This window comes from Scyliorhinus canicula, chromosome 19 (genome assembly GCF_902713615.1).
Source record: "Scyliorhinus canicula chromosome 19, sScyCan1.1, whole genome shotgun sequence".
Lineage (NCBI taxonomy): Eukaryota > Metazoa > Chordata > Chondrichthyes > Carcharhiniformes > Scyliorhinidae > Scyliorhinus > Scyliorhinus canicula.
The window spans coordinates 27,885,524-27,910,762 of NC_052164.1; the positions used below are offsets into that span (position 1 = coordinate 27,885,524).

Sequence of the window (25,239 nt, forward strand, 5' to 3'; positions counted from 1 at the left end):
TGGAATGGTTACATAACACTTAGCATGTAACAGCCTCCCTAAGAGCAATATTTAAGTGTAACCCTTCGCGGACTGGAGAGCTTCAGTTGCATTCAATTATATCGCGCAGCTTGGGAAGTATAGAAGAGAGGATGAATCTCCTTGTGTTTGCTGTAACCCGCTTCAGTGAGACCTGGAGCGCTGAGAATCCTGGCCCTGGTGCTCAGGACGCTGTGCAGTGCAGCCCGCCGCAGTCTGCGGAGGGTTAAAGCGAATCCCCTTTCCAACGATCTTGCCAATTGAACATACCGTACCATTCGTGTCGGAAGCTGCAAGGCTGGGGTCCTTCGCCCGAGGCTGCAGACACATTTTCGGTGGGCTGTGATGGTGGGGTTTGGGGGTGGGTGTTGGGGGGGTGGGGGGGGGGGGGATGACTGAAATCCGGGGACTGTTGTATTCAAGGCGTTCAAAAATCCTCATCGTTACACATCAAAGCGAAGGGCAGAATTTCATTTCCATGTTCGGAGCCCAGAATGACCTTACTTACGACTATTTCTTCTTTTGCACAGATTACAATGGAAACTATTTCAACTATGTCCATGGAAAGAACCCTCGACCTCACCTTAAAGGGTCACTTTCCCAACCTCTCTCTCTTTCTCCCTCTCTTTCTTCAAACACATACACACACAGCAGTTAGAGAGCACGAAAAAAAAGCCCAGTCTTATCTCGGCTCCTTGCTGTGGACAAGCGGTATCCTTCTTAGAGTTACTGGAGAATGCGTCCCGGAGGCTCATAATAATAAAAAAATAATCCGAACTGTAATTACATCTGTACGATTTGTATTCATCAAACAGCCCCAAGTTCGTCAAAGACAAGGGTAAATAATGAATTCAGTTCTGTGGAGTTCCTAAACCTTTCCAGTAATTATGCTGTTTGGAAGACTATACGTAGGCTGTCCAGATTGGACTGCTATTATTATAATCTCAAGCTTTAAAATTACCTATAATTTGCAAAGATGAGCAATTTCTCTATTCAACACATTTTATCCCATCTCTCGATGAGTAAACATGGCCAGTAATAAAGGCTAATTGAGCTGCGGATATAAAGAGAACTCTGATAGCAGAATTAATTCACACTTGGAGCTTTAACCAGAGCTAGCAGCACCGGCGTTGTTTGCTCCATTTCCTGCACCTTTGCTGCATGTATTTCAGGGGGAAGGTGGGGAGGGAGGGTGGGGGGGAGAAAAAAAGGCTGACAAATTGCCATTCTTTGCAGCCTGCAAAATACTTGGTTGAGTAAATACCAGCCGGACCAGGTAAGCCATCGCTTCTCCTATTCTCTACAACAGATATTTTCTCCAGTAGGGTTGGTAAACGTATTGCCTTTTTATAAACAATCTTAAACGTGTCGGTCAACGGGAGGGAGGAATTGCTCGGATGCCCAGGAATATTGTAGAGCAACAGAAAGATCATGTTAAGTCTCGGTCTCTGGGACGAATGTGTGTTCTGCTCACCCCTGTGGTTGTATGTGGTATGTTTTCTTTTGCCTGCGAGGCGTTCTTTTTAACGTTTGGCAACCTGATTCCATCTATTATTAGTCATGCATGTTTTCTGTATCGATGGTCGATCCGTTAGGGCGCGTTTCCTGCAAGCTCTGGGCAGACATATGGACTCAATGTTCAAATGGACCTACCTATGTGCGATGTACGGGGGTCAATGGTGTGTGTGTGGAGGGGGGGGGGGGTGCGAGAGAGAAAATCTAATGAGATTACTCCACGACATCAGCCAAGATTCAAGTTTAAAACAAAATCCACACCCACTTATGATTTCCTTGTGTGTTCCATTCCCCCATTATCCTAAAGGCGAACTGAGTACAGGAGCATGAATCTCCCCCCCCCCCCCCCCCCTCCCCCTCCCCCTCCCTTTTATTAGGCAGGCTGGTTGATAGATTATTTGCTGACTATTCCAGTACATGAAAATTACTTACAGGCTTGATGCTGTAAATGGGTAGGCTAAACTGAACTCAACAGTTAGGTCACTTGACAATGCATGCTAACGTTTAAGAGGGAGGGGAGTGTAAGATTTGAAGTATTTCAAGACGGAATAGTGCCATAATAAAGGAAAGTTTATTTGCATGAAATATAGCAAGTGAAATAGCACTCCAACAAAATAAAACACGGTAGACACCAGATTGGCGATGATCAAAGTCACGTCTTTCTCTTGGGGTGACTAAACATTTTGTAGCTCAGCCATCGTTTTAGATCCAATGTCACTGGCGTGATTTTATCGTTGTACCATTCGGTGTGTGGATGGGGGTGGGGGATATGTGTGGGGGTTTAGCGTGTCCACGCCCCCCCCCCCCGCACTAAAGGTACAGTGAGTGAGGAGTTAACAGCATTTCCGCGCAATACTCCGTAGTTTTCTATCCGATTGTCCATAATAGATTGCCCATACTTACTCAAACTGCCTCTTACTAAAACCAGACTTTTAAAAAATTGTCTGCTCCGTTTAGCAACAGGATAAAGGATCACTGCCGCACCATTTGTAATGCAGATTTCCTGCTTTGCTTTTTCACATCGATCCAAAGCGTGTTTCTTTTTTTTTCTTTTATCAGTATTTTGCTGATTACAATATACACCTGCAAGTAATTTGGGTAATAACAACTCAAATCTGTGCAGCCAAACTGTAGCCGGTGCATCTGCCTGATTTTCCCCCCACTCGGAATTGTTACATATTAAGCAGTGCATTTAGGCGACTGAAAATTGCGGGTAATTATCTTGATGGAAAGCGCTTTATTCAGGGAGCTACAGTCAAAATTGCTCTAATTACAGCCCCTTTCACACAAGCATAAAAAAATCTTAAAATAGCAGAGAAGTGGGCTTTGCACACGGCTTCCAGTGCAGATGTTACGGGAGGAGGCTTGACATGCGAGCTATTATGCATTAAAATCTGTAAACACCACTATCTTGTCTTGTAGACTGACTTTGACAAAAAATTGGGAGAGCTAACCATGGATTTCAATACGTGTTGTAGTTTCTGAGATGTGACAAGTGGAGATCAGACACACGTGGTAAGTAATGCGTTTCTTAAATTGCCAATGTTGGATACAGGTGTATCTGTCAGACCTTTGAACGGGGGATATAGATTTATTCGCTTCCATGTTTTTTAAGGGACGTCGACCACATTTGTCTCTCCCGCCTAAAGGCTTAAAGGCCGTTAGTCCCGACTGACAATCAGCACATATTATAAATTAATCAATCTCCTTTCGTACGACGGGTTTATCTGTTTACTTGGGTAACCACAAGCTTACTGTAGCTAGTCATTAATATTCATCAAAAAAACTTCCGAAAACATGATAGCATGTGTTTAGTAAAATGTACGGGGGGGGGGGGGGGGAGGGGTTTAAACCACGGAGCTAATATAAAACGTGTTATGTCCCATCAGTGAATAGTTCACATGGAACAGAATTAGCACAGATTTTTGGATCGGCCTCCAGTGACGCACTGCAGACAGCAAAAGGCACACAAAATGCTGATTCGGTGTACAGTGTAGCCACCATTTTATTGTTTTACGGAAGGACGGGGGTTTAAAATAATAACCAAAAAAAACAGAAGCGGAGATCGAAATGAATGTCACCTCGGTGCAGTGGCTGATCAAAACGAAAAAGGAATGGAAGGGGAGGGAAAATATTGATGTCAAATGTGCAATTAAATATACTTGTCGGGGCGTTAAGAAAATGTGTACTGTTATGTCGGTGATCAAATCGATTGGCCACAGTTAGGGTGATGTACAGCAGCCGGAAGCTGTAGCCGACAATATATACATTGCCCATTGAAAAGACAAGTTATTACCTCCAATTATTTCCCGTATGACAAGTACTAACTTTCACCCCCCCCCCCCCCCCTCCAGTTTAGTATCTTATAATGACATGTGTCACTTTAGGTTAGTGTTAAATAGAAAATAAATTTGGCCTACCCACCCCACCCGCACGGAAAGGTATCTTTAGTTTTTTTTAAGTAAAGAATGTACCTGGACACCATGTTAATATCATCATCAGCTCCTCCGTTTCTTTGGAAAGAAAAGCAAGCATCGTAGAGAAATTGCCATCCAAGCTCTTGGTCCAACTAAGCTAAAGCTCGCTTCACCAGGAAATCCCATTACCCTTGAGATAGCTACATAGGTAAGACCCTCGCCTACCACACTGGAAACCACGGCTCAATTTTAAAAGTTCAGGGGTTTTTTTTAATCATAAAAAAAGACAAATAACAACATTTCCAGAAATGCACCAGTTCTTGGCAAATCAAAATGTGGTCATGCAAAAAAAAAGTCACGTTTCCTCCACTTTTTAACATGACCGCATACATGTTATATATATATATATTTAAAAATCTATTAAGCTTCGTATCTATGCTTGACCCCAAAAGGAAATTGAAGCGAGAAGTTGTGAAGGGAGATGAAATGAATGGAATAGTTTGATCAATCACATGCAAACATCGTGCCTTTCCTTTACACGTAATTACAGTTAAATCCACAGTAAGTCGGCATTGCTTTTTCTTTTTTTTTCCAAAAAAAATGCTAACACACTCCGGTTGCTATAATCCTGAGGAAGGTACTATTAAATTGAGTAGCCATGTTTATCCGAACTGGGTGGATATAGAATGCTTTGAACGCGTTATCACTGCTTTACTTAGAATAATGAAACATAATACATATGCACTATTTACAACTAATTTAACAATATATACACACACGTACTGTGTTTTCTGGTCCTCTGTTCTCCAAGAAATCTTTTGCCTTCATATTGCTTGGATGAACTAAACACAACCTTTTATTTTCTGACATAGGCTGTACTTCAAAGAGGAGCCACGCTCGCCCACTTGGTCATTTCATATTGTTCAACATACCACATTCATCACCCATTGTATTGTTGATTTTCTGAGCGTTGGTGGGATAGGGGAAGGCCGTGGTGGGCACTGTTTTCTTTTTCTCTGTAGAAAACGGGTGGGATCGACCCAGTATACAGACTACCGCCTCGCGTTATTTTTAACCCTTCAAAATGGTGACAAGCTATTACTTGGGGAGTTAACATGGTCGACCCGCCTGCACCCAACGATTTTGCCGGGCGATTGTACACATGGCATACCCGGATGGAGATTTCAATTAAAAAATGGACATTTTTTTTAAAGAGTGCCCCCAAAGCAGTTCCATTTTATACAGGAGAAATTAAACTGCTGGCTAACAAACTGGTATTTTCTTAACAACAGAAACAGAGTAATGAGGTCTGGAAGAGAGAACTCGCCATAGTCCTAGATGACCATAGGCTGCTTTCCCCTTAGAGGTCAACAGCACAGAAAAGACCATTCGGCCCATCGCGTCTGCGCCCGCTCAAGAACAACCACCAAATTATTCTAATCCCATTTTCCAGCACGAGGCAAATAGCCTTGTATGCCTTGGCATCGCAAGTGCACACCTAAATACTTCTTAAATGTCTCTGCCCCACCACCCTTCCAGGCAGTGAAAACGCTGAAAATACACAATCCTTTCCCCAGCACCTTTAAAACGGTTAATGCGTGAGGGATTTTTTTTGTTTGTTTCAGAGATGAATTACTGAGCAAGGATCAAAGCCGGGCGCGTTGGCCTGTCGGTCGGTTTTCCCTTTTAGAGATACCCAACAATCCATTGTGTATTCCCAGCCTTGCTGTTCTGTTCCAAGTGTGCACAGTACTGCGGTTGTATGCGTTTGAATTGATCAAATTCACTTTGCACTGATACAGATTTGTTGCTTTTTTATATGAATATTCCAGTCGCAATACTTCTCAACTAAGCAGGTGGTCCGCAGCTCTACCTGACTGAAGATATACAGGGCAAATTATACATTGATGTTCAAACTGGAACTAGGTACTTAAATAAAAATACAAGCAAATACAGTTGGTACTACCTATCAGTAAATCCTTTGAAATACAGCCTATGAAATCTGCCCAACTAAGAAGGATCTCCATCCCGGAGTAAAAATTCAGTGTGTTTTGTTAAAACACGAAAATTGAGTTTAATAGAACAGCTATAAAATCAGTCCCTTTTTTGCAATTCACAACGTAGATTATAGATGCATCAAACTTCTCCAATAGAATTCCAAACATTGTACAAAGCTTGTATCGCACTCATTAGAGGAGTTTGACTCTATATACCCATTGTAGTTATAGAACAAACCTGTTTAGACACGACTGAAAGCACAAAGTCATTCTTATTTCTAATCAGTCGTCTTTTCTGGTCCATAAGACTACTTCAAATCATGTGACACTGATTTTTTTGTTGTTGTTTCAAAAGTTTGAGGGGTAGATGGTACTCCTCCTGGTCAATCACATCATCTGGGGTCTCGGCATGGTGTCCTGGTGAGGCGGCGGGTACCACGACCCAAAACTGTTAATGTAGCTGTTCGGTGGCATAGTGGAGCCCTTATTTGGCATGGGAACGTCCCAGGCTGGTGGGATATTTGGCGAACACGGAGACAAAGCAGCGGAGGTTGGCAGGTGGTCGCCTTCTTGAACGTTGGAACCGTGTTTCATAAGCTTCTTGTACTTGGAACGCTTGTTCTGGAACCAGATTTTCACCTGAAATAAAATTTAAAAAAAGACATAACGCACCCACACATCTACAGCACCTCCGAATGCAGAATATGCAAGAGAGTCGACCGATTAATTTAAGGGATAAACCAGTGTTTATCCGTTTACAACTGATGGAGCCAAAACTCCGTCAAAATGCCTCCCGCTTTAGATTTCGACGCATTTGTCTTTTTTATTGGGGGGGGGGGGGGGGGGAGGGGGGGTTAAAAGCAACCTGTGTTCACATTTGTTAATGCGTATGACCGACTCATGTGTTATATAGACAAGGCTACACACTGGCCACTGCAGCCCTTTGCCAATGATCTTGTCAAACCAGTGATGCCTGAACATTCAGGCCCATCTGCAAAGGAGGCCGTGAGGAAATAATGACTGCAATCGCATGTACAAGCTGGAGAAGAAATTGAATGTGTTTGCAACGCGTTGTATAGAGAGGATTGGGATGGTGTCGCTGAGCGATGTGAGGGGGGGGGGGGGGGGCATTCAATATGATCATACAAAAAGACACAAGGAAGCGAACATATAAGGCCCAGGAGGTTGCGAACATATAAGGCCCAGGAGGTTTCGAATGTAAGTTACACGGCTACATCTGATTCTGTCGTCCACATAAGAGTTGCACACTTCCTACAAAACTGAGTTCGTATGAAGTGGCGCCCACTCAACCCACAATAGCAACAATAAACTATAAATTGATTTGACCAATCACAAAGTTTTGGTGATTTGAATTTAACCATCGATTGGCACTAAAATGCGAGTCTGGAATTTCACATAGAAATTGAGCAGAGATAGCGAAAAAAAATGTTGGTCCCTAATTAAAGATAGTAAGGTGTTAACCTGAAATGTAAGTTACCCTCTCAGACAGAGACCTGTGGCATTTTAGGAATTTGACAAATGACGATTTAACCTGCGTGCCATCAAAAAACTATAAACATTCTTCCACATCCCTTTTGCTTGAGAAGTTGCCGAATTATTTGACATACAAGATGTCACGAGACATGTTGTAACTCCTCTGGCTGGTATTGTTAAGGTTGTGAAACCCAACTCTAAAAGAGATTGGTGTCTGTTAACACCCCCCCCCCCCCCTCCCCCCACCCAAATCCTTCAGGCCAGAAGACAGGGTCACACAAAAAAAGATGCTAACAGATTCATGCAATTCATGCAACAGATTCATGTTGAATCAACATTCCAAATTTAGGAAATCAACCAGTATTTGACAGCAGAATGCTTGCAAATTATCTTATACTGATCTATCCAGCGTGCAACCATTAAATATTTCAGTAAAGTATCTGTGCTTCCTTGTGGGCTGTGGGATCTGTAACAAACGTAAAAGAAAAAAAAACCTCATTGAAATGTGTCGTTTCCTAGTCCCCTTCTTCTATGTCTGCATGAAGGCATTATTTTCATCACGTTTCTAGGTGGAAATACCTGGTGATTCTGTAGCGAACATTTGTCATTCAGACACAATGCCTATGTCAAAGGGCCGCTTGCTGGCATATTATCTGCCTGCTCTGCCCGTACTCATGAAAAGTTCCATTCGGGCAAATGGTCGATAGGACAACAAACATTGAATATAACACAAGGCCAATTGCAGCCATAACTATTGCTAATATTTTGAAAGGCTACAATGACTTATATTTCTTTGAGTATGAAGTTAGCCGAATTATTTGACATACAAGATGTCTTGAGACACGTTCTAACTCCTCTGGTTGGTATTCTTTAGGTTGCTTCAGAGGTTTTGACGCAAAGTTCTATATAGAGATTAGAAAGCCCGCTAAATTCCCTGCAACGTTTTGTTTCCTGTCCTTTAAGATATGAAACAAAATGTTCACAACAATTTTACTTTTTTTTAGAACTTATGTACGGCAGCAGTAATTGGAATAAAATATAAATAGATAATTAAAACGAATTATTCCTTTGCGGGAATGTATTTATGGTATTAAATCGTGACTTTTCCCCCAATTTTCCGAATGAAAAGCCTTGCCTCTGCCCGTCTCTCTCTGTTTCTGTGCGTGTGTCTGTTTATCGGTGTGTTTCTCTGCCTGTCCCTGTTCCTCTCTCTCTCTCCCTCCTATCTCTCTCTGTCTCCCTTTCTCTTTGTCTCTCTCTGTCTTTCTCTCTTCCTTTGTCTGTCCCTCTGTCTGTCTCGCTAAGATATATGCACATGTGGATGTCTAATAGTTACCAGGGATATATTTTTGTTTGTTGCACATTTAAACTGCCTCTTCACTAACTGTTCTGGATCATTATTTAATACCGGTTGACGCTGGAAATCCCACAATGGTCAGATCAAGCGAAATACGTTTTAATGTACAATTGGCAGAAACGAGGACTCAACTGAAAGTATGGGAAGCACAAATAACAGCAAAATGAGAAAAGGAAAGCAGGAGCTTTGCTGCATGTCGATTAGTAACGGGAGGCAGGTCATCCAGGAATATGGGAGTTTTCTATATACATTTCCATTTTAAAAAATGTTCAACACGTAAAAAAAAAGGACACAAAAATATGGAAAGTTGCTCACTGGTACAAACATGCTTGAATTACATATTGAAATTCTAATTGCTTGAAAAGGGAGAGAGCTGCCTGACACAATGGACTCTTTCACTGTGGGTCTATGAAACTAGCCATGATTTCAACCGTGTGGTGAGATCAATGTGCCGTTTACCGATAGCACGGAGTTAATTTAATACATTCTAATGGATGGGGAATATTGGAGGGGGCTATCTTTTCATTACGAGCGGCCATTTTGGAGGAGGTAAATGTTGCCTTTCTGAAATCCTCTGCCCTGTATAAATGGCAGTGGAAGAAAAGCACAGGAGTCACGTAGCCATTGAAAATGCACCGCTCCGCTGCCTGAAACATCATACAATTACATTTCCTGGAAAATTGTCAACCTTTCCTATACCTGGCTTGGCATATATATTTAGAAAAACATTTAAAACTAACTTTAACATAAAAGATGGTGCTTAGACAATAAGTTTGCCCTCAGATGCCTGCGGTTTAATGAATTAACCTGGGCTTTTGCATCACATGCAATTTTTCAGCACACCTTGCGGCTGATTAAACAGAAACATGCCGCCAAAACAAAAAGTGGCAATTCACACAAAAAAAAGTCGTGCGATTTAGCCTCTGCCATTATATTAAGCAGCGGTCCAATGCTTGGGTACAAATAACTCCTGCTTGCATCTTTGCAACACACGCTTGTCATCGAAATAAACTGATCTGGGGGGAGTTAGGCCTGCATTCCAGTGGAATGTGGAAGTCGATTACAGCTTTTAAGTGCTGTGGGATTGCTCTGGAAGCCGACAGGAATTCGAAGGTTGCCGTGTTTCTTGTTGGGATTTTTAAAAAAAACTCAGCTCCCCGCTCGATTTCCTGGCTATGCAATCCCCCCCCCGTACTAAAGTCACCCAGATGCTGAGTTTAAGAATAAAAGAAATATTGAGAATTGAGGCTGTGGTTGACAAACGGGGTTTTGCAAACTACCAAGAATGGCCTGTGTGCGATCCCCTCCAGCGGGCAAGGCGGGAGGGAAGGTGGACCCCCTCAAATGCCGAAGAGGGAAGAATTAGTACTGCCCAGTACCCTACCTGTGTCTGTGTGAGTCCCAGAGAGGCTGCGAGCTCTGCTCTCTCCGGCAGTGCCAAGTACTGTGTCTGCTGGAATCGGTGATTCAACGCTTGCAACTGCAGGCTGGAGTAAATGGTCCTCGGCTTTCGGATCTTCTTCCCTTTCCCGTTCAATCGGATCTCTCCATTTTCGATTACAGTCGATTTCTCGTGTTCTTGGAAGGGGGGAGGGGGGGGTGAAAATCGGAAATTTAATTTAGGGCGCATCGCATTTTAAAAATCACGACCCCCTTCCCCCTTTCAAAAATAATCCCTCCCAAATCTATATTTTAAAATATACATAAATATATATATATATTCGCTGCTAGTGCCTTGAATGGCCGATCCCCATGGAGGCGCCGATCCCTAACAATGCGAACTGGAATCGGAGGCAAAGTCATGTTAGAAAATCGAAGTGCTGGGATGCGCTTTAAGAACTCGTTTGAAACTAGGGAGAAGGGTGGGGGGAGAGAAGAAGATGCAGAAATGGATGGAATTGTCTTATTTTCCAAGTCGGTAACATTTCCCCCTCGACAGCTCAATGTAACAATTCAGTCCTGCGAGCGGCCGGGTCGTTTAATTTCCCAGCAAAGTGGATCTCTCGGCAGACAATGGACAATTTCGCCCGAGCGCCGTTCAAGTGTTTCGGCAGCAGGCGCAGCACAGAACTGTACCCAGCTCAGGATTTTCCAGCAGTAGACCTGCCTAATTGCGGCTGTCTATTTAAAGAACGCAATTAAATATCTTTTTATGAATATATAAGTAATGTCATCAGCGAGGCCTCTCAAATCTCGGCGCTGCACTCTTCTCAAAAGGGGGGTTCTTTTTTCTCTCTCCCTCCGGTGACTGGGCTTCAGAATGGCGATAGAAACCAGCCCCGGTGTAAAGCCATCTCGTATTTCAACAAAAAAAGAACAATAAATAATTCGAACAACGTGAAGCTGGGTGTCCGAGCCGCTCTTGCTTACCTGTGTCCTCTAACCTGGTGTGACCCAACGTGCTGCTGTTCTGGTAGGGCATGTACGGATTGGGTGCGTGATTGCTAACTGGGCTGGGGTACGGGTAACCCAGTGATCTGCCGTAGGAAGGGGCGCCCGAGTAGGAGCCATCGTGCTGCGCGTGTCCGCCCGTGTGCAAGCCGTGCACCGGATAGTGTCCATGGGACATGCCAGGGGATGACTGCTGCGCCGGGTGTCCAAACTCCAGAAAGGCCGACTTGGACGAGTCTGGTCCTAGCAGACCGTCAGCCATCGCGCTCATAGTCATCATTAAGGAGGAAGTGCACGGGACCGACTAGGAATTACCAGGGGTGCAGGAGATTGACAAGAAATTGACGCGCAACATGAAACTGACACAGAGGCCGATCGCCCACCAAATCCACAGCCGTCTTCTCCTCAGATTTTTTTTCCCCAGGTAGAGGCGAACTTCCCACTTGTATATGCCCGAGTGAAAAAAAAGGTGGGGGGGGGCAGAAGAAGGGGGGAGAGAGAGAGAGAGGTGGGGGGAAGAAATCGGGGTGGGGGGGGGGGGGGGTTAAGTTGAGAGAATTCCCCGTGAAATTCAGGAAAACTTCTGGATTTGCATGGCTGCTTCATGCATATGGATCTGATATGCAAACACGTCCAATTGGCTGTCTCCTGCCGTGCGATTGGACGAAGGGCGTATTACATCACTGGGCCGGCGGCGATCCTAATTAACTTTAATTAGAATCAGTTAATGAAAGCTGCAGCTCCATCGGCGGAGCCAGCCCAGCCGAAATAATGAGCAGACAATTTCGCAAACACGTTGCAACATGCGATGGAATTGTTTCATGCGCGCGGCAATGGCGTGCCCCGCAACAACACACACACACACACACACACAAAAACTGGTAAACAAACACACTCGGTGTATCTCCAGGGCTGGAGCAATCACCGGAAAAGGTGCCCTTCGCTCAGCCCAAAACTCGAGGTTGGTTGTGAGGGACAGCGACAAGAGTTGAGGGAGGGAGGGAGGGAGGGGGGGGGGGGGGGGGGGGGGGGGAGTGTGGGGTGCAGTAACCGAGGAGGTGGGAAAATACAATCTAGCAAACGTTCAGAGTTGCAATCGGGGCGATCTCTGAAAAGTTGGCGTTTGAAATTCCTCCCACTCCAGCCTTGCAGCGTGACTGGATTCCAACCTCTGTTTTTACACACACATATATATATTAAAATGGCCACGAATCAAAGTGCACCCCACAAGTTAAAGGGACGCGGTGTTCCTTGAGCTAGACCTTTATCTGCTGCATCACACTAGAGGCGGATTCCACACACACCTTATAAAAGGATGCGAAGAAAGTTGCATTTTTTAAAAGTGTGATTTCGGACATTTACCTTATACCTCATCCCTTAATTATACCTGCTCTCTCTCTCGCTATCTGCTAATCAATGCGGCATTGGAAATGACATTCTCATGTGATACCCACTTCAACTCCTGTGTGAATGTCTTTAGTCCTGTCACAAGCGGCGAGCTGTCTGGCGCTCTCACCAACCACTACCTGTCCAGCTTGCGGTAGGAAAAGCCCCGGTATAAACACCAGCAGGGATCTCGTCCAAGTCCAGAGAAAACGAGCACAGGTATCGATCATGTTGTTGAATATTGATGGCATGGAGCAATTCCCGGAATTTTGTTCAAAGTCAAGCTGGTTTTGCAAATTTCTGTATATTTGAAAACAAACAAAAAAAAAATCCCTCTCTGTTGTCACCGCGAGATTCAGACCGGCTTTTGCGGTGTCATACATTTAACGGGTGTTTGGCGGGTCAGTGTTGAAATAGGCCCCCCTCCCCTCCCTCCCCAATCTAATTCCAACGAGCCGATTATATTGTCAAGGCGACGGGGGTTATACAGGGAGGAGGGATGGGATGGGGGGGGGGGGGGGGGGTGCTGAAAACGATGTTTGCACACAGAATGAACGAATTGTCAGTGAGTTATTTAAAAACAAAAAAAACTTTTTTTATATAGACACACGTGTCAGTGGAAGATGATGAACAGGGAAGCGTTGTGACAGCTCTGGGTGACGGCTCTGAATAAATGAAGCCTTTACCTTGCCTCCCTCCATCCTATGACGAGAGTTCAAAGGTGTTGGAAGGCATGTGGAGAAGCTGAGAATTTCTTTGTTTGCAATGCTTGCTAACCTTGGAGTGCAACACGCGAGAAAGAAATCCGATCTCCCGATGCCTCTGAGAAATGTACAATACGAAATGCGCATGAAGGCCAGTCTCGTTAACAATGCCAAAAAAAAGTCGGTTGCTGCATCAAATTTATTTAATTCAATTAAACAAAAAACGAGCAGCAGTCCCACATCGAGAGCTATTGATTCCTAAACACAGTTAGGAGGCGAGCTAATCTGATTAGAATCTATATTCCGGCAGAGAGATTGTTCCTTATAACGTGCTGGCTGCACACACACACACACACACATATATAGTCTCAAATCTGATGATTTAATTCTTTTATTTAGCGCGCAGAATAAAAATAACACGGAGATTGCTGCCCACCATCCAGGGTCTAGTTTATTTTCTGCTGGCCCTCTGTGATTTTTCACCCTCTGAGCAGGTCTTCGCGATGTGGGGAGCGAACATTAAAAAATAAATCCTCGTGCAATCACAAGCCTCGCCTTTTCCCTGCTGAATACTGACAGTTTTCCCCAGAAATCCTGAAACATAACGTGAAGCGCGGAGCAAGGTATAGCTGCAACGAGAACAGGTGAATTTTTTGACACACACGAGCAAACCTCAGTCAATCGAGACATTTTATTTTTGCTCTTGTATGGAAGCAAGCGTTGCTCTCTGCCTCTCTCTCTCTCTTATCTCCCAGCTTCCAGTGCTATTTTTAAATTGCTTTGTAAAATAAAAGAACGCCGCGGGGTGTAGTCAGTATTTAACAATTTTTGCCTCCTAGCGGATCCGTAATTACTCCAGATCTGTGCAGCCTGAATAAGCCACTCATTGGGAAAATCTCGCTCCGTACTGTACGTTAACTTTCCCCTGCTGGGAAGATGATTTGCAGCTACCAAATGTACCAGGACGCGCCATTCAAAGTCAAAGAAAGAAAAGATTTTTTTGTTATCCAGAGAAAGAGAGAGAGGCGAGCTGTTAAATAGTTAATTATATAACAGGTGCAACCAGTTTGGGAAAATTGGGGCTAATTCTGCTTGCTTTCAGATTTAAAAAAAAAATCTAAAATATAAACTCGAGGCGAATTGGGAAAGCTGCAATATTATTCACCCCTAATCGGAAGCTGGTCGAACGAGAAGCACAGGTTATAATTAAAAGGAAGGCTGGCATTATTTTCAGAATCAAACTGGCACGATAACGGAGCGTCTGCATCGATGTGGTGCCCGCCAAAAATAAATGACAGCAAAGATTGTGGATGTCGAGAGGCCATTCTGCCTTCGGTAAATTTAGGGCTGTATCGCTTGCTGCCAATGAATTCATGTCTGCGGTTGATGCAGCGAAAAAAAACACTTGCTATTTTTTCTTGTACCAGGCGCCACTTAAATCGTCTGAGAAAGGTTTTTTTTTTCAAATCATTTTGCAAGGAGGTCCGGTTAAATGTGAACAAGTGTCTTGAGGGTCCCCTGATATTACTACTTGCGCTTTCTCATCTTGAGTTCACCCCTGGAGGTGTGCAGTCTCGGTCACACCTATTTAACCCAGAGTTCTAGGTCCTGGGGAAACGGAAAGGTTGCCAATTCTCAGCAGGTCTGGTAGCATCTGTGGAGAGAGGAGTCGAGTTCACGTTTCAGGCCTATGACTTTTCGACAGAGCAGTTCTCCACAGATGATGCCGGACCTGCTGAGTATTTTCAGCATTCTCCGTGTTTATTTCAGTGTTCCAGCACGCCCTTTATTTATCTCGGGATGAAATACCCAACGCTGTTACATTTTAGTGGATAGGGAAAATGCATATTATGGACAGAACAACCAAATAAATTGAATTCTCTCCGGGACAATCTCAGTTATTCTGATATGGTAAAAAAAAACAGAATCCGTTGAGCAAAACAGACAGACACACAGCTGGCTAAAATATCTTAAGCCATCCTTATATCCATAAGATACATGCACATAATCTGAAATGTGACGAAATGCGATTTCTCACCTTGGTTAAATCCATTCTGAATGAAAACATTTTGTTGAACTCTATTGAAAGCAACATTGCATGTGTGTGTGTGTGTGAGAGAGAGTTTTCACATTAGCTAATATTCTGGAAGACATGCTTCTTGGGTTAACAACTGATTATCAAAATGACCCCCCCCCCCCCCCCCCCCCCCCTTGTGCCCAGATGCTGTTTGCGGTAAACCCGCGATAAAGAAGAAAGTTACTTTTCCAAATAACTTGTACAAGGTGTTGTGTAAACAGGTCCTCAGCAGACTGTGAAAGTTACAAGCTTTGTGCGCTGGGAGTGTTTCACCAGCTGTTTATAGAAACTTTGAAATAAGTTTAACATTGCCACCTTAAAAAAAATATCGGACCCTCTTTCCATTTCTGGCCAAAATATTATTTTGACTCAATAATTGAAAACGTGGAGTATGGGTTGCAAATCTTGACTAACCAACGTGCTTTACAGCTGGAGTCCAGACACAGTACTAGCTTCTCTTGGGGAGATCTTTTTAGATAGCAAGCAATTTCTGCAGTTGTCATGTTTCTTTGCTCTGAGCAGGTATAGCCGCTCATGTGATTCAATCCAAAGGGGTATTGCCACTCTGGTGTAAAATACATCGTTTGTTACTCTGTACACTAAATGCAGTGGTAAATATGAACATTAAGGCGTTTTCTTAACTTTTCCCTTTGAAGGCTATTTAACCAATAACTCTGCCGCTCGCTGTGCATTTTACTATCAAAGATTGAGATGCTCATGCATCGATTCTAAAACCTATTTCTGACACAAGAAGAAATAATTGGCGAAAAGCAAACTCGAGGCAATAATTAAGCTCAATTTTGAGGCATTTGGAAGTGGCGGTCCAATTCAATATACCTCTCTGTTTGGTTCGGTTTTCAAGGCATAGTGCTCACGTAATGGCAGAGAACATCCTCGTGAAGTCTGGTCCTGTCCAATTGATCGGTACATTTGGGACCTTTTTGTGGGTTTATATAACGTACCAACTCTTCTTTATAGTCTTGGGCATCAACGAACGCCGAATAAACTGTCGCTAACAGTTTATTAAGATGTAATGTAAGCAGAATCCCAAACCTTGTAGAACATTGTAAGGTTCAATTCCAAATTCCAAATAGAAGGAAGAATCCAATAATGTTTGAGCTGAGAGTGTGTGGCCGAAACACGATAAGAGGTCTATGAAATCAGTGATTATGAAAGAAGTATCTTCCAAGAAATGTTAGTATGTACTTTAAGTACTGTTTTTGGCGAAGTGTGGGGTAGTGGTTCAAAAAAATTCAAAGGATAAACCTTTATAATTAGTTAATATTTTCTGAGTAATTTTTTGAAACAGTTGCAGTGACCATGACTGAACTTGCGTCCCCACGAATAAAACTATTCTTAATCGCAATTCAATTGCACACCCTAGTTTGGAAATGTACACATTGATGGAGATGTACATTGACTATCCTTTTGCATGCAAACTGTGTTTGAATGCAGCATAACAGAGACGATTAACTTACGCTCGCTGATGTAGGCAAACTCGTTTACATCAAGTCATTAAACCGACCTATCAATCTAATTTGAGCACATATCACCGTGTTATGGTCCTATTGAAGGAGCAGGCAATCAAATCAGATAACAACGTCAATACTTTCACCCATATATGAGACCTGCACAAATGCACTGAAATAACATTAGAGTTCCCCCAAATGCACGCTCTGCATGTCACTTTATTAAAACCAAATTCCCATTACAATCTGAAAAGAAAAACAAGGAGGCACTGTTTCGTTATTATCGAAAAGCATCTTTTCGCTAGCATTCACTTTTGTGTTTGTTCTTTTAAAAAAATACTTTCTTAGATTTGCAAAAACACAAGTTTTAAACGCTGGATTAGCAAACCGCGCAGAGAAAGACGTAAATCATTTGGTGACAATTCAAAGTGGTTGTCATAACACGGAGAAGCACCGAGAAAAGGAAAGGTACCCTCTTTTAAAAGCTATAATTATGGATAGAGGAAGAACAAAGGCGAGCCCTGGAGCCATGAATCGGAGGCTGATGCTTCACTGTGGAGTAATAGAAGGAGGGGAGCTCTAATAACTAGACAGGGGAACGTCAGTGCAGACATCCCGGCGTCTCAACACCCCCACTGCACGACTTCGAAACGAATATGTTTTAAAAACAAGACCAACAAGCAGTGGTGTAAGATGGGCATAAATAATCAATGCCCTATTCAGACCCACTAAAGAAACTGTACTTTTTGATTGGGCAAGAGAGGGTTCTCTTAATGCACAAAACCAGACACTGCTCTTTAATCAAGATAAATATGGTTTATATTGCCAGAGTCAAGTTAAAGTGGGCAACCTTGGCTTAAGGAAAATTACTGAGTTGGAACTATAATGATACGAGAGGGAAAAAATCCGAAGCAGCCGTTCTCTTCCAACTGTAAACGTTTCTTCCCTGTTTGGCAATGCTGTAATATATTCATTCGGTAGCTGCAATGAATAACAACACCAACTGTATAACAGGGATTTGTTTTTTCCAATCCTTCGCCGGGAACAATCATGTTTAATCGGCTCAAAAATTGATCAAGTTCAGATCATTCTCACTTGTAGCTGCTTGTTCTTTGAAAACTGAACTCTGCGGGTGCAATATTTGCTTAGAATATACCGTCTGATCTAATGCAAATAACCTGGTGGTTTAACACATTTACAATAGGAGTGTAAATTGACAACACACATGCCTTTGATAAAACTGGCTAACTACCGTGCAGAATTTAAATGTAAACGTCCTTTTGAACTGGTTGGTGGTGCAGTTTGTCAAATATTGCATTTAGTGCATTAATAAATCTACCTTGCCTTAAAGACATGGTGGGCAATAATTTTACCTGACAATGCACTGCATGCCTTGGACATCATTTTATCTGAAGCGCCAGGGTTTTGAGCACTTGAAGAGGGAATAAAAAGGAGAAACACTGAGCTAAACAGGTGACCGGTCCAGTCACCTCACAGCCCGAGCCACAAAGAAAGTTCAACGGTTTGAACAGGTTTGAGTGGGAATGTCTGTCCATCACAGAAACACGTTCGAAACCATTGGCGACTTTTCTCTCAGTATAGCGGAAAACACGAATTGGAGTTTGACAAATAGAATCCAATTATTCGAGTCATTAAACGAGTCTTTGCTTGTAAATGAGACAACAAATTTAATTAGAGCTCTTAATGCTGATGTCGGTCGGTTGATTTCCTATCAGTCTTCAGTTGGTATCACTTGCTTCGTAGCACTGGGTTTTTAACAGCTGTTTTTGTTAAGATTGCAGACTGGAACCCATTTTAATCTCACCATTCCAAGCAAGCAACACTTATTAAACCGGCAAGTCCGTTTGTCTTGTCAGGGGAGATGGAGGGGACATTTCCAAATGATTCACCACGATTTCTCTGGAACACTGGATTCCGCCAGTGTTACTCAGCTGCAGTGAGCATTATCTGACGGCACAAAAATGACTATAATCCTCGACTGCATTAGCCTGAACTATTTAACAGCAATAAACAAAGCGCAGCTGCCACTTGCGGCGATTACAACATTTAAAAAGCCTCTTCAGATTCAATGGGCATGACGCTCCCCATCTTGCGAGCCAGCTTTGGCTGTTACACTGGTTCGCAATTCATTCTGAAATACATTATTAAAAAAAAACCCTCGAGCCGAACGCATTTCGTTCCATCTTCACCCAAGACTTGCATTCAGAGAAACTCGAGTCGCAGTGACGCTGTTTTGTCGCTCTAAACATTTAGTCGGTAATTTCGTCACCCCAAATTTTAAAACCTTCATTTGTATTTTTAATTACACCAAAACACGAGCCATCCACCAACGACCGCAAACACTGCTGCTCAGCCCATCATGTTATTATTTAATGTTTTAATTTTCTACTTCAAATAACGGAGCGCTCACAATGGTTTAGTTAACCTTAACGTATTATTAACATTAATGCATTGTTCACCTCCTAATCAGCACCTTTGATCTGTAGTTTACAAATAACAGCCCATAAGCAAACATATAATCAAATTCGAGTTTCAATTTGTGTAAAAGAATCTAAACACGGCACAGCGTCCCTCTGCTAAATTAAAGCTCACTCGCGCCTATTCGCAAAATAGAAAATGAACATTTTATTTTTTGGCTGCTGATTTTGGAAAGTCAGTGTGTTTTTTTTCTCCCTCTCACTATTACATTTGTGGTACTGGAGAGTGGCCAACTATCACATAACCACGAGATGTGTTTAAACTTGCAGGCTTGGAGTTAAGTGAGGACAGCAAGGGGAGTCACTTAATCCTGCGGTTGTTGTGGACGATTCAGGACCACTCCGCTTCCGCCATTTCTGATGACCCCTTTGCCTTGGCCCTTGCTGAAGCGAATGACAATTGGCTGAGAAATCCCGGTCATTCAAACGAGAGAGAGAGAGAAAGAGAGACCCTGCTTGCCCAGTGACTCATTTTGGTTTTGGCGAGACCAGCGAATACTTCACCGATATTCACACCGGAGTCACGTTTTACGAACTTTGCAGTTTCACTGTTGTCAAGGTTTACCCGTGTGATGACCGTCATGCTTTCTTGTTGTTCTTCCCTGGGTTGCAATTGTGTCAATAAACAGGATGGGCAACCAAGTTCATCATTAGTAACGGGAAGTGTAAATAGCAACACAGCAGCTGGGGCACACAACACGCACTCTTGTTACTGGACAGAATTCGTTCAGTATCTTCCTCCGTCTTAACCCCCCCCCCCCCCCCCCCCCGCCACCGCCCCCTCCACCTTTGTAAGCCTTTGTCGGCAAGGTTATGATCTTAGCAACATTTTTTTAAAAATAGGACAAATCAAATCTCAAGTGCGTTTGTGACATTTGCTTACTGGTCACTTGTGTCTAGTTTAATTCCAATTCATCACGGTTGATGAAACACGGGTTCAATTTCACAGTAACTCCATCGCAGTGTTAATGTAAGCCTACTTGTGACAATAAATATTGTTATTATGAGCTCGACTGCTTCCCATGGCCATTAAGTCAAATCTCCTAAAATACAAAATGTGGCTGCCCCCTAGTTGCTCCTATACCCTATCGATTTGCAAAATGAATCTAACCTTATTTTTGATTCGGTTTTCTTACAAGACATCAGCATGTGAAGTGGCCGCTAAACTTTGTTTTATTACAAATCTGGATTGGGGGGGGGGGGGGGGGTACCAATGGCAGTACCAATGGCATTATAAACATATTTCTTCAAAAGCAAGCGAGTTCAGGTCATCAATACATTATGCATAATAGCAACGGTCAAAGCAGCTTTGATCAGTATAATAAAGCATTGGATGGGGCGGAAGGAAAGTAACAGAATTCTATGCGCCATTGAGGGTCTCGATGGACCTTGCATTCAATGTCTGCACCGTGGCGCGACTCTGTGGGGGAGAGGGAGAGCGGGTTTTAGTCACTAATTCCGGAAAAAAAATATTTTTGTACACGTCTGATCTGATTGAAATGTACACGCAGTTCAATCAGTATAATAACCCCACCCACCCCATTATACCGATTGAACCGCGTGCATTTCATCTAGATCAGACGCGTACAAAAATATTCTTAAATCAAGTTTCTTTTCAACAGACACCAACAGACAGCACGAAACCTACATTCAGTGTATGCAATTTCAGCCACATTTGGATGATTGATGAGCAGTGCTGCTCGGCGGATGTTTATTTTTGTAATATCAAGTGTAACATTGGCACCTCCAGAAGTAGTGGAACAAGTTGGATCATCTGATTACCTACACACACCGTTGTTGATTTCCCACCTGGGAATAATTTCTTCGCAATGTTACTCCACCTGCCTGGTTACATGTTTTATATACTGCTCCCCTCCGCCCCCTTCCACATCACTGATGGTCCATTCGTCTGCTTTCCGTTCTATTTTTATTCTAAGCGGACATAAAATAAGACAACACCATTTGGGAAAGTAGCAGTTCGGTAAATCAAAAATAGCAATTGGGATTTGTAGATCCACTCCTGCTTTCCTGGGGCACATACTGATCTTCAACTTGTGACAGTTCTTGCTGTTCATCAAGTATCCATGATTGTGCATACAGAGAGTGCGGTGCAAGAGTGGATCCTTAAAGATTTGTGCAAACATTGCCCACATTATATGCGCACGACTGTGATTCAGCTCATGTATCCTAACAAAAAATGCGGGGTGGCCGCCAACCAGTATGCACGTATCCCTCTTAACAACGACCATGATGACATTCCAACATCACGCGTTAACCGTCCTTGAGCAGCAATGAATTGTCTCACCTGTACAGGTAATCATATTTTTGGAGGATGCTAATGCTCAGAGAAATGCCCCCCCCCCCCCCCCCCCCCCCAATCCCTGGTCCTTTGCTTTAGACTCATCAGTGTTCTTGAACTTTTCGATACATAGACATACATTTCTTTCAAATCAAGTCGGATCGTGCTCTGGGCATTTTATTCTCAATCAGCGAAGATTTTCCATACTACTGTTACGCTACACACTGGCAACGTTAGAAAGCCAATAACTCCAGGTAAAAGCTTCCAACCCATTAAAAACAGAAGGAGACTCTACTTTGTGCTCAAAAGGCTTTAAATACACTAAAATCTTGTTTCTGAGATATATAATAGACAATATTCTAACCATGAAATGCTAACTGAATCAAATGGGCTGATCATTTTAACCTCAAAAGACATTCTCCTAGTAATAAACCACCTATATTTTATTGCAATCCATGACTCATTTCAACCAATTCCCTTAATTAATTCTTGGGAGAATTTTGAACAACTATATTCATACAGGTGATTCCTACTGTTTTGACTTTTGAGTCAATATTTTAGCTAGAATTGTTTTAACTCATTTAATATTTTCAAAGCATGGTGCATTTTCATATCAGTTGAACACATTTAACAAAAAAATGATTTTCATATTCAGGCATATTATTAATAAGGTCATATCTGCTCATGTCATTTGAAGATTAGGGCGTACTATATTAGTTGGATAAATGTTAATTTATAAACGGATATCTCCAGGTTCCTACAGTAATGAATGGGTTTAGAATACATATTTGTGTAGATTCAAAGGAATTATGAAGTCACTTGGGGGTGTGGTAACTGCATAAGAATACACAGGATAAAAACTTTGATTACAAATAAATTGTTCGACAGAGAATGACATAAACCTTGTGATGGCTACAGGAAGTGATGTGATTTAGCAATTCAATTGACATAAAACCACAAATGTGAAAGTTAAAGCACTTTGATCACTCAAACCCCTAAGACTACCTTACGATCACTTGAGAATGTTTCATAATTCTGTTAATGCTCCATGAAATGTAGCAATTATTTTCACTCAGATTTGTGTCCTCTTTGCTTGCAGTGGTTTGTGATATTTATAAGTGATTGAGATTCACATTAAACATTAATGACTGTGGCATAATCACTACAGGGCATTGGGAAACATGCATTGAAGTACAGGGAGAAACAGATAGTGTTACCTTGGTATATATTAGTTAATAACAATTAAAAAAAATTTTTTATTCAAACTTGTATCAAAGTAGGTTACAGCAAATAAACACCCCGGGAAACATTCTTCCCAACAATCAACTGTACAATTTGTACAGATTTTTCTCCTTTTTCACCCCCGCCCATCACCCACCCCCCACCCCCGAACAGCTCCTCAACACGGTCACAAACATCCCCCACCTTTTCTCAAACTCCCCTGCTGAGCCCCTTAACTCATACTTTATCTTCTCTAACCGCAGGAAGTCATACAGGTCACCCAACCATGCTGCTACCCCCGGTGGCGATGCCGACCGCCACTCCAGCAAAATTCATCACCGTGCAATCAGAGAGGTGAAGGCCAAGACATCGGCTTTCCTCCTCTCCATGAGCTCCGGCTTCTCTGAAACCCCAATATTGCCACCAAAGGGTCTAGAACAGTACAGCACAGAACAGGCCAGGCCCTTCGGCCCTCGATGTTGTGCTGAGCAATGATCACCCTACTTAAACCCATGTAACCCGTATACCCGTAACCCAACAATCCCCCCATTAACCTTACACTACGGGCAATTTAGCATGGCCAATCCACCTAACCCGCACATCTTTGGACTGTGGGAGGAAACCGGAGCACCCGGAGGAAACCCACGCACACACGGGGAGGACGTGCAGACTCCACACAGACAGTGACCCAGCCGGGAATCGAACCTGGGACCCTGGAGCTGTGAAGCATTGATGCTAACCACCATGCTACCGTGAGGCCCTTTTTTTTTAAATCATGTGAAACACCCTTTCCCCAATGTTCGTAACATGTAATATTTTAAGTGCCTAAGTGTGATTAATGTATCTAGTCCAGGTATCTGGTCCAGGGCCACTCCCTCCTCCACTATCCTGGCTAAGACCGTGAACACTCCCGCCCAGAATCTTCCCAACTTTTCACAACCCCAAAACATGTGCGCATGATTCACTGGCCCCCGCCCACACCTCTCACACTCATCTGCTATCCCCTGAAAGAACCCACTCATTATCGCCCGAGTCATATGCACCCTGTGCACCACCTTAAACTGTATAAGGTTCATCCTTGCACAAGAGGATGTCCCGTTTACCCTTCGCAGTGCCTCACTCCATATTCCCCAATTGATCTCCATTCCCAATTCCGCTTCCCACGTCTCCTTGATCTTCACCACCCGCTCGCCTCCCTGCTCCCCCAGCCACTTACATATATCCTCAATTCTTCCCTCCCCTTCCACATCCGGAAGCAGCAGTGACTCCAGCAGGGATTATCCCAGCAATCTCAGCAACCCCTTCCAGACCTTTCGTTAAAAGTCCCTAACCTGTAGATACCTGAACTCACTACACCTCGGCAGCTCTACCCTCTCCCTTAGCTCCTCCAGACTGGCGAACCCTTCCTCCAAATACAAATCCCTCACCTTGACCAGCCCCACTTCCCTCCACCTCCTGTATACACTATCCATCCCCCCCGGCTCAAACCCAAGATTCTTGCACAGCGGCGTTAGCACCGATATCCCTTCCATCCTAAAATGCCTCCTCAGCTGATTCCATATCTTCACCATGGACAGCACCACTGGGCTCCCTGAATACCTACCCGGAGCCATTGGCAATGCTGACGTCACCATAGCCCTCAAACTAGACCCCTTACAAGATTGAGTATAAGAATTGGCAAGTCATGTTGCAGCTGTATAGAACCTTAGTTAGGCCCACTTGGAGTATAGTGTTCAATTCTGGTCGCCACACTACCAGAAGGATGTGGAGGATTTAGAGAGGGTGCAGAAGAGATTTACCAGGATGTTGCCTGGTATGGAGGGCAATAGCTTTGAGGAGAGGTTGAATAAACTCGGTTTGTTTTCACTGGAACGACGGAGGTTGAAGGGCGACCTGATAGAGGTCTACAAAATTATGAGGGGCAAAGACAGAGTGGATCATCAGAGGCTTTTCTCCAGGGTAGAGGGGTCAATTGAAAATGAAAAAATGAAAATCGCTTATTGTCACGAGTAGGCTTCAATGAAGTTACTGTGAAAAGCCCCTAGTCGCCACATTCCGGCGCCTGTCTGGGGAGGCTGGTACGGGAATCGAACCATGCTGCTGGCCTGCTTGGTCTGCTTTAAAAGCCAGCGATTTAGCCGAGTGAGTTAAACCAGCCCCTAAACCAATTGCTAGGGGGCATAGGTTTAAGGTGCGAGGGGCAAGGTTTAGAGTAGATGAATGAGGCAAATTTTTTACACAGAGGGTAGTGAGTGCCTGGAGTTCACTGCCGGAGGAGGTGGTGGAAGCAGGGACGATAGTGACGCTTATGGGGCATCTTGATAAATATATGAATAGGATGCAAATAGAGGGATACGGACCCAGGAAGTGCAGATGATTGTAGTTTAGTCGGGCAG

At 43.4% G+C, this 25,239-nt stretch overlaps 1 protein-coding gene and 1 long non-coding RNA gene across 2 annotated transcripts in view; one reads left to right on the top strand and one right to left on the bottom strand.

The window, feature by feature from the left end:
* The first annotated feature begins 1,213 nt into the window (after positions 1-1,213).
* LOC119954209 overlaps positions 1,214-25,239 on the top strand; it is a 36,581-nt gene continuing 12,555 nt past the window's right edge. Inside the window, exons 1-2 of the long non-coding RNA XR_005458194.1 lie at positions 1,214-1,294; positions 2,956-3,048. This is a non-coding gene — a long non-coding RNA (uncharacterized LOC119954209). The remainder of the gene's footprint in view (positions 1,295-2,955; positions 3,049-25,239) is intronic.
* On the bottom strand, positions 4,198-11,663 carry LOC119954208 (homeobox protein DLX-6-like). Its single transcript, XM_038779237.1, has 3 exons — positions 11,169-11,663; positions 10,183-10,376; positions 4,198-6,586 (listed from the first exon to the last, which is right to left on the bottom strand). Exons 1-3 carry the CDS (start codon positions 11,467-11,469, stop codon positions 6,335-6,337), a joined length of 747 nt encoding a protein of 248 aa, XP_038635165.1. The 5' UTR covers positions 11,470-11,663; the 3' UTR covers positions 4,198-6,334.

Coding starts and splice junctions, on each gene's coding strand:
- LOC119954208 (XM_038779237.1), bottom strand. CDS start 11,469: ATGATGACTATGAGCGCGATGGCTGACGGTCTGCTAGGACCAGACTCG. Junction 10,377..11,168: donor CACCAGGTTAGAGGACACAG/GTAAGCAAGAGC, acceptor CCCCCTTCCAAG/AACACGAGAAATCGACTGTA. Junction 6,587..10,182: donor TGGGACTCACACAGACACAG/GTAGGGTACTGG, acceptor ATTTTATTTCAG/GTGAAAATCTGGTTCCAGAA.